General features: G+C 44.7%; 5 protein-coding genes across 5 annotated transcripts; all 5 read left to right on the top strand.

Moving 5' to 3' along the window:
• Positions 1 to 6,686: 6,686 nt before the first annotated feature.
• Positions 6,687 to 7,548, top strand: N7489_005841 (uncharacterized protein; the record flags this gene model as incomplete). Its single annotated transcript, XM_056711593.1, has 2 exons — positions 6,687 to 6,759; positions 6,815 to 7,548. 2 exons carry the CDS (start codon positions 6,687 to 6,689, stop codon positions 7,546 to 7,548), a joined length of 807 nt encoding a protein of 268 aa, XP_056570014.1.
• Positions 7,549 to 12,805: 5,257 nt separating this feature from the next.
• Positions 12,806 to 13,289, top strand: N7489_005842 (uncharacterized protein; the record flags this gene model as incomplete). Its single annotated transcript, XM_056711594.1, has 3 exons — positions 12,806 to 12,818; positions 12,878 to 12,964; positions 13,168 to 13,289. 3 exons carry the CDS (start codon positions 12,806 to 12,808, stop codon positions 13,287 to 13,289), a joined length of 222 nt encoding a protein of 73 aa, XP_056570015.1.
• Positions 13,290 to 13,348: 59 nt separating this feature from the next.
• On the top strand, positions 13,349 to 13,597 carry N7489_005843 (uncharacterized protein; the record flags this gene model as incomplete). The annotated part of the gene is made up of 2 exons (XM_056711595.1): positions 13,349 to 13,366; positions 13,424 to 13,597. The coding sequence occupies 2 exons, from the start codon at positions 13,349 to 13,351 to the stop codon at positions 13,595 to 13,597; spliced, it is 192 nt and encodes a 63-aa protein (XP_056570016.1).
• A 49-nt stretch (positions 13,598 to 13,646) lies between these two features.
• Positions 13,647 to 13,865, top strand: N7489_005844 (uncharacterized protein; the record flags this gene model as incomplete). Its single annotated transcript, XM_056711596.1, has 2 exons — positions 13,647 to 13,659; positions 13,693 to 13,865. The coding sequence occupies 2 exons, from the start codon at positions 13,647 to 13,649 to the stop codon at positions 13,863 to 13,865; spliced, it is 186 nt and encodes a 61-aa protein (XP_056570017.1).
• Positions 13,866 to 13,868: 3 nt separating this feature from the next.
• Positions 13,869 to 14,554, top strand: N7489_005845 (uncharacterized protein; the record flags this gene model as incomplete). Its single annotated transcript, XM_056711597.1, has 2 exons — positions 13,869 to 14,130; positions 14,178 to 14,554. The coding sequence occupies 2 exons, from the start codon at positions 13,869 to 13,871 to the stop codon at positions 14,552 to 14,554; spliced, it is 639 nt and encodes a 212-aa protein (XP_056570018.1).
• Between the last annotated feature and the right edge of the window lie 644 nt (positions 14,555 to 15,198).

A 15,198-nucleotide genomic window follows, 5' to 3' on the forward strand; every position in this document is an offset into this window, starting at 1 on the left:
GAGCCTATATTGGCGCATCTAGATCTTGCTCGAAGGATTCTGTTCGCTATAGGGTTGATGATGCTGCTATGGGGTAGATAGCTAAGGCCTATTAAGGTGAATATAACTGTTATTGATATTATAACGACATTAGCTGCTTCTATCCAAAGAGATATCACCTCGGGTACGAAAAAAGAATTAAAGGAATTCTAGGTTGATTTCTTTCTGGCCCTGAATATATATCGTGCCATTTGATGTGAGATACATAACCACAATCATTAATTAATTCAAGAAGCGCGAGCGTTGAAATGATTGAATATCAGATTGAAGCAGATCATGGCTGGGAAGCCTTAAAAGTAACCAGTCACAGTAAAGCCTCTTCATTTCTAATACTCGAGGGGTTTTGATAAGTCAATAACTGCAAAGGCAAGCAATAAAGATTCATGAACAACTTACCAGTTCGTTTACTTTCTTTTTGATCGCATCCACTGATCTATGCTGATAGGGGGTGACTGAATTATATAGGGAGGTGAATTCTTCCCAGCTATAGCCTGGGTATAGCTCACGCAGCGAGACTAGAAAATCTTTCTCATCGGGAGACCAGCGAGGAGAACCCATTTGACTTATGATTTGCGCCGTATTTTCTCTGTACAATGCAGGAATTCAAGTGTTCTTTAGGCAACGACACTTTTTTCGGTGGGCATCCCCATTTTAGGAGAAAGACATGAATAGTTATAGAGTCTGCCCCGCAGAGGCGGGCGATAACCGGGGGGAATGTGACTCAGAGTAGGAGGCTAGGATGTTAAAGGCCGAATCGTTTGCCGCGGCCCATCGGAGTAGGGATTAGAATTTAGTAGTCTGCTTTAATAACAGGGGTACCTGAACAATTGACCAATCGTTTCGCAATATGACTAACGACGGTTGGAAGGGAGCGCTCATCTAGCATACGCAAGTGCTATCACACTTAACCTAGCCAATGGAAGGGATTTAACCATTCTACGTTATCCGGAACAGGAGTGCGGCAATACCGTCGGTTTTCCTTTCCATATTTCGGATCAGCTAGGAGTGTTTCTGAGGACAGGGGTGCGTATATGATAATGTGGTCATGTGGGCGATGAATTTGGCATTTTCCCCACCAGTTAGTTGCACGTTACGCTATAGATTCGTCGCTACCCCGAATCTTTTTTCAAATTTTCACAGAGCGAAAAATCAGGCCACACGATTATTCGGGTAAGGAAGTTGAGATTTCCAACTTAACAGGTCGGCAGTACGAACAAGACTGGCTTTTGTCATGTTTGTAAGGCGCAGCTTTGCGACCGCCGGGAAAAGTCTGCTACGCGGCGAAAAGCCACGCTCTGATGATTCTTGATCTTGACCCTTCTTAGATAGACCTAAGAGCCTCAAACTCAAATTTGGCTAATAGGCGCCCGGAAGTCTGGTTCTAGCGCGCTAGCGTCTCACTAGGGCTGCGTGATACAGGAATGATCAACTGAATCTAATTTCAGTGGAGGGGTTTGAATTTGTCTCCTAGTCAAATGCGACACCCGGCCGTACGACAAAAAGAAGAAAGGACGCGTATTTACTGTGCTCGCGCGATAATAAGCGACGGTTTGAGCCCGGAGTTTTTTTTTTTTTTTTTTTTTTTTTTTTTGATCGAAGAGGAGGGGACGCTTAAGAGAATGTGACGCCCGGAGGGTCGACGCGAGTCATTCACATTAGAGGCTCTGGATTCGCTTAGCTCGATTGCGTAGGAGTGCTCACATACAGGTCGCTCTAAAAAGGCGACCTCCTACGCATATCAGAACTCAAAACCTACACACCTGCGCTTCATAAACCCCGGTCTGTTTAGCTCGTGGGCCGGATCGCTTGCTAAGGAACTTAGTCTTAGACTAGACTATTAAGGAATCCCGAACAGCCTTCAATAACCCGGGCTAGCCGATATACAGCAACGTGAACTAGCTTTGAACCTTTGCCTTTACGCTGATCTACTTTGCGATAACATCTTCGGAACCCATTCCCCGGCGTCGTTACAGCCAATCGTTCGCTGTGGACGATAGGCGCGCCAGGCCGGTGGAGGTGAGATTCCGAGATTTGACTAAGCAGACGCTTATATTAAGAGAGAGAAACTCTATCTAACAAATAACAGTCATGATTTCCACAAGAAGATTTCTATATGTTGGCCCCTCCCGCACAAAATGAAATATATCTGCTAACGTACCAGCACCATGGATTTGCTCTTATTAGGGAAGTCCAGATTGTGTTTGGCCCTCCCTGGAAGTGGCCGAATTCAAGATAAAGGCCTGGCGTAACATGGGAATTCTTTGTTCTTAGCCCCAGGCGCAGACCCCTACACTTTACAGTGGATGATAAAGCTAGGTCTATCGCCTAGAGTGAAAATAGTAAAGCGAGCTTCTCTTTATTTATATTTTAACATTCACTCTCTATAACATGGCTGGCCTTAAGTGGTCTGATAAAGAAGAGTGTCTTATTATTTGGTTTGCATTAGCACGAATCCCATATGGTATAATTAGCTTACTCTTGAAAGAAAAGGGCTTTGACCGTACGATGATAAGTGTTCGGAATAAAATATCAGCGATTTGTAAACAGAATTCGCTTAGGGAAGCTTCCCACGAACTGGTTGAACTTGAAGTTGACCGTTAGATCGGCCGTTTGTCCCCACGGATCAACATTGACTAATTACTCACGCCTACATTATAAGACTAGCAAATACTTGACTAGGTGAGATAAACTCTTTAGGTATGCTGACTATCATAACTAATGAAGCACTAGTATTGTATAGGGATCAATCTAGAACTTATATATTTCATTCGTCGCCCTCGGCACCACGCGATATTTGACTAGAGTCATCCTTGTCCTAACATAACTTCCATTTTGTCGATTCAGAGGTGGAGTAAAGGCGGCCGTGGTATTATAAGTGTCCGTCGAAAGGTCTTTTAGCCAGATATCATTTGTGGAGTCTTCGCTTTTATGCTATGGTCATTTGCTTTCGGTGAATCGCCAAAGTCGGAGGGATCCCACGTATCGGTTTAGGGCCAATTTTTGGCCTATATTGAAATTTAGACTTCAAAACCTTCGCCTTTTTCTTTTTTATATTCACGCGACTTACCACTTCTTCTACTACCGGAATCCATTCACTTTTTGGGTAGGAATCATACGTAGTATAGCGAGGCCCAGAATTCATCTTTTCTATAATGAGAATATAGATACGACGGTCACGACCCGTATCTAGGCCATCGACAAACAAACGATTAGCTCCTCTAAATGCGGCTTTCTTCTGACGGCGAAACCTTTCTCGGTTAGTCTTCGATAGTCTTCTAGCATTCGTAATGCCTTCGGCTTAATGTCTTCTCTTCTCTCTCTACGGCGTAGGATTTTGGCTCTTCCGTGGCATTTTGAAAGGATTGGTAGCTAAGATATTAACTTTGAATAAGAGATACACAACCGTTTTATATCTTAAATTGCCTCGAGTGTTAGATTTAGAAAATCTATTTTCGGGTGTAGCGAAACGATCATGAGTCTATCACAGTCGAAGCAACCAATAGAAGTGGACGGAGCCAGCCGCGCGACTATTATAATAAAAACCACGATCTAGGAAAACCGTGGACTTCCTATGTTTTATAAACTATTTCAGACAAAAATAATACCTTTCTCACTTATTAGGAACTTAACCTATTGCATTAGAATGTTCACCCCTATAGATACCATCTGCCCTTTCGTGGTAGAACAATGGCTGGAACCAGAGTCTATAGGCATAGGTAAACGGCCTAATTCCTCCGCTTATTAATCCCTATACTAAGGAGAAGAAGGTCACTATATCGAAACGCTCGAAAAAGTATCTATCAGAACTGAGATAGCAAGTTATAATCTGGCCTTGGAAGCTGCTGCCCTATAAGCCCTTTTAGGCGGCGTTGGGATCCCGAATCTGTACTAGTTTGGGATAGCGTACGGGCAAAAGACCATGGTAACCGAGTTGCCTAGGCAATCTCTTGAAATGGTCTTCAATCAATGTGGCCGATAATTCGAAATGCATGTCTTAATCGAATTTGTATGCCAGATGATTTATCGTCTTGAATAGATACATTCCCGTCATATATCACACGGAAACCTTACACCGTTATCCTTTATGGTTAGACTAGTATAGTGGTAGACACCACAGATAACAGTGGGCAGCTTCGAAACTGCCGACCTATCAGCCTACTCGGCCCGAAAGGACCTTGAGGCCGTGGGGAATGTTCTCTTCTACTTTGCAACGGGATCTGCGTCCTGGGACCAGTTCAAAGCTTGTGAGCAGGATTTCAAACAAGTGCCTCTACTCGATTTTTATTTCAATACAATACCGTCGGGTGAAGTGAACCCCGCCGATTATGCAAAGGTTCGGTTCAATCTCCACGCCGCACGCCAGAGCCTCTTAAAGCGATCACTACTTGGTGAACTTAAATCAACCCCACGTACGTCCCTGAGCTTAAAACAGCTGTTTGGTAAAACTACCGGTGACTTGTTTGAGTGCCTTGGAGTGAAGATGTCATCTGTTAGACAGACAGCCGGAGTTGAAACCTCCCCGTGGACACAAGAACAGGCGACATCTGTGCTAGGAGAACTGGACGAGATTATGACAATTTTCATGGTTCTTCTTATGCGCGATAAGCCATCACCCATACGTCGGCGATACTTAATGGGCGCATATCATCTTCCAAACCGACTTTGGAGAGATCTTCGTTGGTACCTTTGTATGGCTAGCTGTGGTTCCATCTCATTCCGGCGCCTTATAACGCTTCGCATTTACAAATATATGGGGGTCCTCCTTGAGGTAGTCCCTCTCTATAATAGGTACTGGACCAAATTTTTATCTGAGCTTGCATATGCACAGATGGGCCTTGACCTAGAGTCCACCTCATTATGGAGACAAGCTTGGATTTATTGGAAGGACTGTGCCAACCACTTGAAGAAAGGAGGGTAATCGTTTACTAATGGTGTCATGTTGACAGTTTCCTTGTTTTCTTTTACACGAAATTTGCAATTCAATCCATGAAAGATCGATATATGACAGTAACATGTTTTAGAGATGCCATTTCTTGATGAAGTCGATTGTTTCAGATTGAATAAATTTGTCTTTAAAAACCAGCAGCTTGATGCAATATTACGTTTTCAAGAAAGTATCGATATGAACCGCAACTACTGTACTGCATGCTGAGAAGCAAATAAATTAAAACAAGTTATGACAGAGAATGCTTTCGATCCAAACATTGCCCCGACACTTCTGGAATAAAGTGAGTCACACATGGCCTTAAAAACCGTGGACATAACGAAGAAAAATAATGGTCACTTTGATCGAGAAAACCGTGGTCAACTTGGAAATCGTGGTCAAGATAAATCACAACTACACTATTTAAGTCGGCCTGAATCTCTGAAAGGCGGCAAAGCTTGATTTTCTTTTTTTCATACAATACCAAATTATCATCAATGCACGGGTCTCCATCTTCTGGTATGCCTATGCAGGGTTTTACCTGCCCTCACTGTTTCATGCCATGTTTTCTTAGTGAACCTGCGGCCTTTTCCAAGCCTCCATTGGGGGGTTCGAATTTCGGTGCCCCTGCGGCCTTTTCCAAGCCTTCATTTGGGGGTACAGGCTTTGGTGCCCCTGCGGCCTTTTCCAAGCCTCCATTGGGGGGTTCGAATTTCGGTGAACCTGCGGCCTTTCCCAAGCCTCACGAAAGCTCGCCCAAGTCAACATCCGACGACACAGCACATGTTGTGAAGTTGCCGCGGGAAAGATTGCGACCGGATCATCATGAATCTTTTGAGAGAGCCATCCCGTATCTACGTATACTGTACGAAGAATTTGTCCAAAACCCAAAAGTGACGCTCCAAAGGACATTTAGTAAAGAGAGAAAGCGATCTGCGGCAGCGACTGCAGCCATTAAGGAACTCGATCGCATCAGTGGGGGAATGCAATCGAGAGAATTGCAAGAATCGCAGGCTGGAGGAGAGACGGGCCCTTTCTGTATCGAGTGGGAAAAATTTGGTGAGTTATGGCATTTGGCTTTTGATCCACCTCTACAGTCAGATAGGCAGGAAGTTGAGAAGGAAGTGGAGGAGAAGCTGCTGAACCATGTTGAAAGATTCGTATATCCATATGGATGGGCAAAGCTACCCCCACACTATCCCTGATATATCTGTATTGAGGTTGGAAACCTGTTAGGTCGCGATTGATGTGTTCAGAATGCTATAGGTTTATCAATGCTTCTTAAATGAATTATATACTATATTCAGTTTAGTTGAGTCTTATTAATTCTAGATTTTTGGCGGTTATTTGTTCCAACACCCTTACTTTATACTTCAGCCGCTTGGGTCCTTGATGAGCCCTATTATCTCCGGGAATTCCGATGTTTTCTGATATGAGGTACTTTTTTCCATAGAAACTATGTTATTAAAAGTGCATGGACACTAAAAATATGGATAGAGAAGCGAATGGCCCACACACCCGACAAATACATAAATGTAAGTTGACGATAATTAATAGGACTCTAGCCGCCCGGAGGGGGAGCCCGCTTGCAATTAGCTACTCGGCCATCGTGGTGGGTGCATACAGAAACGCCGCCTATATTAGACCCCGCTTCTCCCAGGGCCCCGATCATCTCCAGCCAGCCGGACGCAGAACAGATTCGATACCTTCTTTGGCCCAGGAAATGGATGACAACGGCACACATAGCCTTGAATTTGGGGCAGGCAATACCAAAATCGACCCAGCCGTGTTGAGGGGTAAGCTACATGCCCTCGGCGAACTCACAAGATCTTCATGTTGACTGCGTTCAAGTACTGCCGGAAGGATGCAATGTCACATCCACCGAGAAGCATGGCGTAAGCTTCTGGGCGCAGACGGGTCGCATCGATGTTTTGCTCCGGGACGGTACACCACAGTCCTTCTTCATCAAGGCCATTTCGAACAAAGTTGGCATGGATATGACCAGGGGTGAATTTCAGTCAATAAGTGCGATGTATAATATTCTGCCAGAGTTTGTCCCAAGGCCCATCGCTTGCGGCACCTACAGAATGATACCAGATACCCACTTCTTCCTCTGCGAGTTTCGAGAAATGACCGACGATATGCCTAGCCCTCACAAATTTGCCGCTCTTTTGTCAACATTGCACCAGAAAAGCGTATCACCTACTGGCAAGTTTGGTTTCCACATCACCACCTATGCAGGAAACCTTCCCCAGTTTGTGGCATGGGAAGATAGCTGGGAGGCATTCTTCGCCAAAACCATAAGACAGGCGCTTGACCTAGAAATTGAAAGGAAAGGGCCTAGTGATGAGCTCGATGCACTCTCCCATACTCTGTTCGAAAAAGTCATCCCGAGGCTGCTGCGGCCTCTCGAGAGTGACGGCCGAACAGTTAAACCTTCACTTGTTCATAGAGACCTTTGGTACGCAAATGCAGGGATTGATGTCGAGAACGATCAACCGCTTGTGTTTGATGCGTGCTGCTTCTTTGCGCACAACGAATGTAAGTTCTCTTACGAAACACTTACGGCTACTCATGCTAAATAGCTTGGATTAAAAGACGAGTTTGGCCAGTGGCGACCAGCTTGTAATAGATTTGGAGATGAGTATGTTTCTGCCTACAACTCATTTACCCAGATTTCGCCGCCGGAAGAGGATTTTGAAGGCCATCTAGACCTCTATAGGCTGTGAGACACTCAGAAAACCTATTCCTCCACCCGATATACTTAGCTGATATCATGCTAGGAGGTTTGACACACATGTATCAGCGCTTTTTGTAGATAACGAGACACTCCGCACACAGTGAGCTCATTCTCCATCTACCATCTTGTTTGGCGACTAATGGGCTTAATAGGGTCCTTGATGTTATGAGAGATTTGGTGCAGAGATATGGTTAATGCTTGGATTGTGCGTATGCTATGAGCTTGTCAACGATGAAGAACGTCAATTGGATGCAACCCAACCAAGTACTGACGGCTGTGGACGCAGGTCGACATTGGACGTACGTCCACAGCTCCCAGTCTAGGTGGGTTTTCGAACTGTCAACTGGTAGCCACCCTGGCTTAGTAACCACAAGGGCCCTCGGTCTTCAGACTACGGTTTATTGACTACAGTCTATATGAGTCACAAGTATTTTGATCTAGATCTCAAGTGCAACTCATAGGATAAAAAGCCCCGTTTTCATATATAGCGAGACATCTAGTAAACCAACTATGGTGGTTTCTTGATTGAAAGAAAGAAACCTCCCATTCCACTCCAATAAGACCTAGCATCCAAGTATACTTAGAACCAGGTGATTTGGAAAACGTTCCATGTGTACTTCAATATAGCGACTTAATGATGGACTCCCTATGCCACCACTTCTGACTCATTATATACCCGAGCTGATACTAATAAAGCACCACTACTGATCATTACACTCTCAACTTTCTACCCGGGACCAAACCCCTGGGACAAAGGTCTTCATTCATCCAAGTGTGGGGCTTAAATTATTTTTTAGCAATGTCATCTTCCGTATCCAGAATGACTGCCAACCCCTCGGAACGGCAGTTTTCCTGAAGTATTATGTTTTGTACTGAGGCCATTGTCACTTGCAACATTTTAGGATCGGTGGCGTTTGTGTAATGTATATAAATTTCACGATTCCTTGTTTTGTTAATCCCTTGGAACTGGTCGGCAAAATATGTTGCGGCGGCACACAAGTTTGTACCAAGACCATTGAAGTCGGTGAAGTATTCCGAAAGAGGCGGAACTGCGATCTTTTTCTCGAAAACATCCAACTTATTCAAGAACTTACCCCCTCTCCTAATATATTCTCTCCCTGCTTTTCCAACTTGGCTAATTTTCCCCTCCTAATGTATTTCCTCTCCCCTTAGGCCAGTGGGCTACGTAGGTATGGCCATGCTTTTCTAGATCGCCTGAAGCCGCCGTGGGTCGTGGGCGATTTACCAGGTGGGTCCAGTCCCACGGAGCAACGCTGTTGTAATTGTCTTGATTGCCTACTTATGGTAAACCCAAAACCCTCCATATATTACATTTGTAGGGAAAAAAAAACGTCTCTCGAGACGTAAGCTGTGCTGAGCCCTTTCTCTTTAAAATAAGCAGCTTATATTTGTATAAATATCAGAAGTCGGACTTCCATATTTCTAGGCAAGACCTAGGACGAAGGCCATCTTTTCTTACGCCTTATAGAGAGGTGGGCGTTTGGCTCGCTTTCTTGATCCAAAAAATCTCCAGTGAGGTCTATATTAGACCACATAATATCTGATCCCAGGTTCCATGCTCCCAGACAAATTATTTTGCTTCCCGAAGTAGTAACAAGGGCTCCCACAAATTCGCGTATACGATTGGATCAAACATTCACGGAAGTTTCAGCTCAGCCCGGCCAATAGTCCCACTTGACTACTTGCCCACACAGACATAAAAGTCATACTTCAAGTTCCGACAGTCACTGCCAACGTCCGGGTTCCAAGCCAGGAAATCACTCAGGGGGACACCGCTGTCATCGGAAATCTGTGCACAATACTCACCTTGTAGCACCTTGTGGAACTTCTCACATCTAGTCACTATGCCAGTCTGTGTCGGGGTTGGAGTCCTATACGCAGCGGTGGTGGTTTTCGTGGTGGATGTCTTGGTTGTCGGCGGCGAAGTCGATTTCTTGCCTACGCAGACGTAGTAGTCATATTTCAAATTCCTGCAATCATTGCCAACATCCGGATTCTATACCAGGAAATCACTCAAGGAGACACTGTTGTCATCGGCAATCTGCTGGCAACCCTTATCCTGGACGACTTTATGGAAACTGGCACATCCTGTAGGCATGCCTTTTTGAGTTGGTGTTGGGGTGATGATTCCGGTGGCGGTTGGCGTGGCGGTTGAAGTAGATTTCTTGCCCACGTAGACGAAGTAATTATACTTCAAATTCCTGCAGTCACTGCCAACATCCGGGTTCTAGGTCAGGAGATCACCTAGGGAGATACTGTTGTCGTCGGCAATTTGCTGGTAGCCCTCATCCCGCGCGACTTTGTGGAACTTGTTGCATCTATTAGCTATACTAGTCTGGGTTGGGGTGGGAGTGATAACGCTAGTACTGGTTGGTGTCACTAGTGTCGAGGACTCCGGTACCGAGTTAGAACTTTGGGGTGTGTAGCTTTGGGGAATTGAGGAGACCGGGGAGTTCGGGACTGGATCGGTTGGGCCAATATCGCAATAGGCCTCGTAGAGGGAAAGGCAGTCCGATGACAGATCTTTATCGGGGTAAAATCCTTCCCTATTAGCCTGATCATCGGTCAGCTAGCAGTACTGAGTTCGCTCGGCTATTAAGCTACTCTAAGTTGTATTTGGCTGACCGACTAACGGCGGTTGAGTATAATTAGGATTATAAGTAGGGTAGTACCACGAGGTGGTTATGTTGGCGGTTATGGTTGTTGTTTCTCCGGGAAGCCAAGACGAGAATATGGAGGACGTTAATCCTTTGGATGTAGTGGAGTTCTCGGTAGGAACAGTAAATTCACCTCCCCTAGGTGGTCTGTAAATGGGCACATTAGTTCTAAAGGTCTGAGATTTCAATTTTGTGTATAGCTTACGAGATGCAAATGCTTCTTCCTACCATTGAATCCAAATTGTCGCAATTCTGATGGATGGTCCTACGTTGATAATTAGAGATGGCTTCTAGAAGGGAGACGAGGTTCCGCTTACGGGTTCTAACCGATAAGTTGTACCAATCCGAAAGAATGTCCACGGACAATATCTCTATAGGTCTGGTTTGCCTGCACGGTGTACACTATATAGGTCTTCTCGATATAGATCTCGGTACTAGAAGTTAGTGAAGAGCAACTGTAGTCTATATGGTTGATCTTAACTAAGCGATTAGTGCTGATAGATTGTGCCTTAGAGATTGATTTGTAGGTATCACCCTCCTTGGAAACGTAAGTCTTTCCGGTGCAAGTAGGAGTTGGAGTCACTGATTATAATACACTAACGGATCCCGATATTGTTGTGGGATTTAATGAAGTGTACTTATAGGTATAGCTCGATGCTAGCACGTTATAAGATGACAAAAGCGACGAGAAGGCCTCCGGTGGGAACTACTTACGCCTATAATCCGAACTCGCTATAACTGCACCGTACTTGAGGGTATAGTCCGAACAAGCTGTTTTCGTGTGGTCATAAATTCCTATTAGGTAGTAACCAGTTCTGTGGTATAGTTAGCTCACTGGTGTTTTTAGGTTCCAAATCGTTGTATGATTGGAGAAAACTTACGAGTCTTGGATGCAGTTCAACTCATACGCCCACGCCAATCCATTAACAATATCCCTAGGGACTACTCTAGCCGTGCTGTTTTTGAACAAGATGTATGCTTTAGTTCCGCAAGACAAGTGACTACTTCTCTGGAAGTTTTCGATAGAATCATGGCATTCTTGTGTGCAATACTGATTTACTAGATCCCCCACTAAAGCAGCTCTATTCGTAGCATCTCGGGCAGTTATAAGATAATTAGCGCATTTGACATCGAATGTCAAAGCATTCTGGCAGACAGCCGGTATATTATCGGAAAAGCTGTCGGTATTATTCTATAGTTGAATTGCCGCGGCTTCCTGGACGAGAAGGAATAGGCTAAGAATCACAACGTTGACCAAGGGTCGCAACATGTTGATTGACTAAGAACTGGGATATCTCTAAGGCTAGAAGGGCAAGGGTATACTTAAATATTTCACCGGGCCATTCCCGATATCTAATGTTCGTTGGGGAGGAAAATGGGATTAAGTGGGACGAATAGGACTAAATGAAAATCAAATTGGCCCGAATATGATCGATGTTACCTCGTCTCTACTAGATACTGAGATGGTAGCCGACTTAGTCTTTTACCACGTTGTAAGAGTGAGAATAGGGGCTATGTTTCACAAAATCGCGCGGAGTATTTCGGCACCCGAAATATGGGCGGCTAAGACTCCCGTCGGTGGACCTTATTGGTCATAGTAGAACGGTGATTTGCCAACACTTATAGTAGTATCTATTCTGTAGCCGACTTAGTGTCCTCTATCACGTTGTACGGTTGAGAATAGGGGATATGTTTCACAAAACATCACGGAGTATTTCGGCACCCTGTTGGGAAGGAGATACTTCTACCTCTTCTAGTTTAGTGCTCATATACCTAGGTCTATAACACTAACTTTAGACCAGACTTAGATCCAACGAGGAAGGAGGAAAAGACTGGGAAAAAATCTACTTCGCAAAGGGGCTTAGTTGCTCAAAAATAGCTAGTTAGAGGACCCTCGTCTTTGCTCTTCTATTCAAAATCAATTTCTTTCGAGTTTTCCTTTATATGCTCACTCTCTGGTCCATATTTATTTCTTCTATTGTTTTATTTATCTCTATTTTTGTCTGCGTACCTTATATTATCTCGTATTGTCGTCTGTCTTTATACTTCTCACACAATCATTTCTCTTAACAGTCAACGGCTATCTACTGCGTGGCCATGATATACTCTTTCTGTTAAATTACCTACCTGATTAAGCCGAGATGAGGCTACCTCAGACGCTTTATGCCGGTGGCCTCGCTCTCTGGTCCTCGGCTGTTACTTACGCTCTCTTCTCTCGCTTTATTTTAGGTGCTCTTGCCTAAGGACTTGGATAGCCTGGCGGAACTTGTTCAGATAGCATACCCTGTTATTAGGGTTGCTGTAGCAAAGATAATTCTTGTGGCTTTACACTAGATCACTGTGGTAGTGGCTGTTAGAGCAACTGTAACGTAACGGCAGAGTGCGGTTAGAATGCCGCCCCGGCGAACTTTGACTGTCCTATCAATGTCTATTGTAGGTAAGACGACCAGATAACACTTAATTGCTGCAAGTATAGGATAATAATTAGATTAATAGTGCCTTTGGATTCTGTGGTGTCACCACCGACTTTTGTGGTAAAGGCTGCGAGCCCAACTCGAAAGGTGGTGGCTGTGGCTAACCCGAGTAAGTCTCAAACAATTTTAGGGTTTAGATTGGGGTTTAGTAGTAACAAAAGGCAATCAGTCATCCCACTTGCTTAGAGAGTACTGACGCAATGGTATATGATCGTCGTATTGGATACTACGAATTATTTAACATTCACAAGAGTTGCAACGTGATTGAGCTAGAGTCTCTCGTTATTAAACCTTTCTCTTATATAAACCTAGCGTTCGTGAACTTTGGCGCCGATTATAAGCTCTTGGATGAATACGGTGACGTTGTTGACCGGATGTCGTTCCTTAAATTCACTAACACGGGCCTTCGCATTAACATCGCCATTGGAGGATAGACATTTAGTGACCTACCGACGGAGTTGCGTTGGAGCCAAAGTAAGTTATAATAATTCTAATGCCGTACAACCCGCGAGTAGCTCTTTTTTAACTGATTTTCAACCCAGTGGCACGCTCTTACGAGAATCGCTAGACGTTTATCAGCTCTGTTGTGAACTATCTACAGAATTACCATTTGAATGGAGTTGATCTCGACTGGGAGTATCTATTAGCGGCTGACCGCGGTGGCTCAGAAGATGATACCGCCAACTATGTCACACTGCTAGCAGAGATGCGTGAGGCATTTGACCGGGAGAACCTAGGATAGGAAATCTTAGTGACGGTACCGACAAGCTACTGGTACCTACGTGGCTTTAATGTCGAGAGAATGTAGGAACATATTGATTATATTAATCTTATGAGCTACGACCTTCCCGGCATGTGGGACTAGGACAGTGAATGGACAGGTCCATATCTTGAGGGCCACACCGATATCAGTCAGATTGAGCTCGGTTTGGATCTCCTCTAGCGAAACAACATTGATCCCGCTAATGTTGTTTTTGGATTTGCCTTCTATGGTCGGTCCTTTACTATGAAGGATGAAGACTGTACTGAGCCAAACCGAAAATGCTAGTTCAGTACTAGAGGCGCCCCTAGTACCTGTACAGATACAGCGGGGATTTTGTCATATGCAGAAATCAGCTCTCGAAACAACTCTCTGGATGTGCACACTCATTACGACGCGGAGACCACGGTTAAATACAATGTTTACTAAGGTTCTCAGTGGGTTTTATATGACGATGAGCAGTCTTTTACCGATAAAAAAAGTTCATTTCCAAGCACTGCTTAAGTGGCTGGATGGTATGGGCAATCGACTAGGATGATGGTGAATTCAACGCCCTATCTAGTCTTATTGGCGAAGATCTTTCGTCACTACAAATGGAAAGCAACACCGATAGCCACTCGAAAAAAAGTCATTGCCGATGCTTTTGTAGCCTACAATGGTCAGAATTGTTTTATAACAGATCGCTGTACCGATGGGTCAAGCAAAGAGAAAAACCTAGATCAGGTATGCCCATCGGGATACATATCGGTCAGTATAGCGCACAACCCACTGCAGGCTGGAGGCAAAGAGCGCTATGGAGACTGCGATGAGGGCTGGTACAGAAGTATCTGCTGTCTAAAAGATACTATGCCCAAAAATTGCGAATGGAACGGTGCTCCTAAGCGTAGCGAGTTTGGTTGCGATGGCAAGTGCGGTAGCAACCAGTTCAAGCTTAACTAAGATACCGCATTGGATGCTAAGGGCGAAGGTTAGTGCTTTACCGGGGCACGTTATCTCTGCTGTGACTCTACTATCATGCTTCAAAAGTGTGACTGGACCGACTGTTAGGGCCCTTTGGTCATCGATGATCCGGCTTAATGTCCTAAAGGTGACGACTACTACACTTATCGGTTTGATAAGCTAAATGGCAAGCCGTGGTGCTTAGACACGTACGTCTTAGAAGTGGATGGTTCGGTCGGAAGTCCGTACAAGCAATCTTTTAAGAGTGGACTTTGTTGTTCCTATGACTAGAGCCTCAAAAACTGCTAATGGACTAACTTTTATATAAACGACGACCCCCTGAGAGCTGACCTGTGTAAGCTACGACCCTGCTCGGCTGGCAAAGTTAAGATTGCTAGCGCACTTGATCCGAAAACACCTGCTACCGGTAACGCTGGTAGCATCGGTAATAGCTATATATGTGACTCCTACACTCCGGAGGATGGAATGGACCTAGAGTGGTCGTACTGTTGCGATCCACCCACTAAGTATTATAGCGACTGGCCTGTTGACCCTAAATATTTATGGGAAAAGTACTATAACGAAGTAGACGAGTCCGACGTGGTCTGGAAATATAGTGACGAATATGCCAATAACAATTAGGA

This window comes from Penicillium chrysogenum (genome assembly GCF_028827035.1).
Source record: "Penicillium chrysogenum strain IBT 35668 chromosome Unknown utg000002l_segment0_segment0, whole genome shotgun sequence".
In the NCBI taxonomy this organism is placed as follows: Eukaryota; Fungi; Ascomycota; class Eurotiomycetes; order Eurotiales; family Aspergillaceae; genus Penicillium; species Penicillium chrysogenum.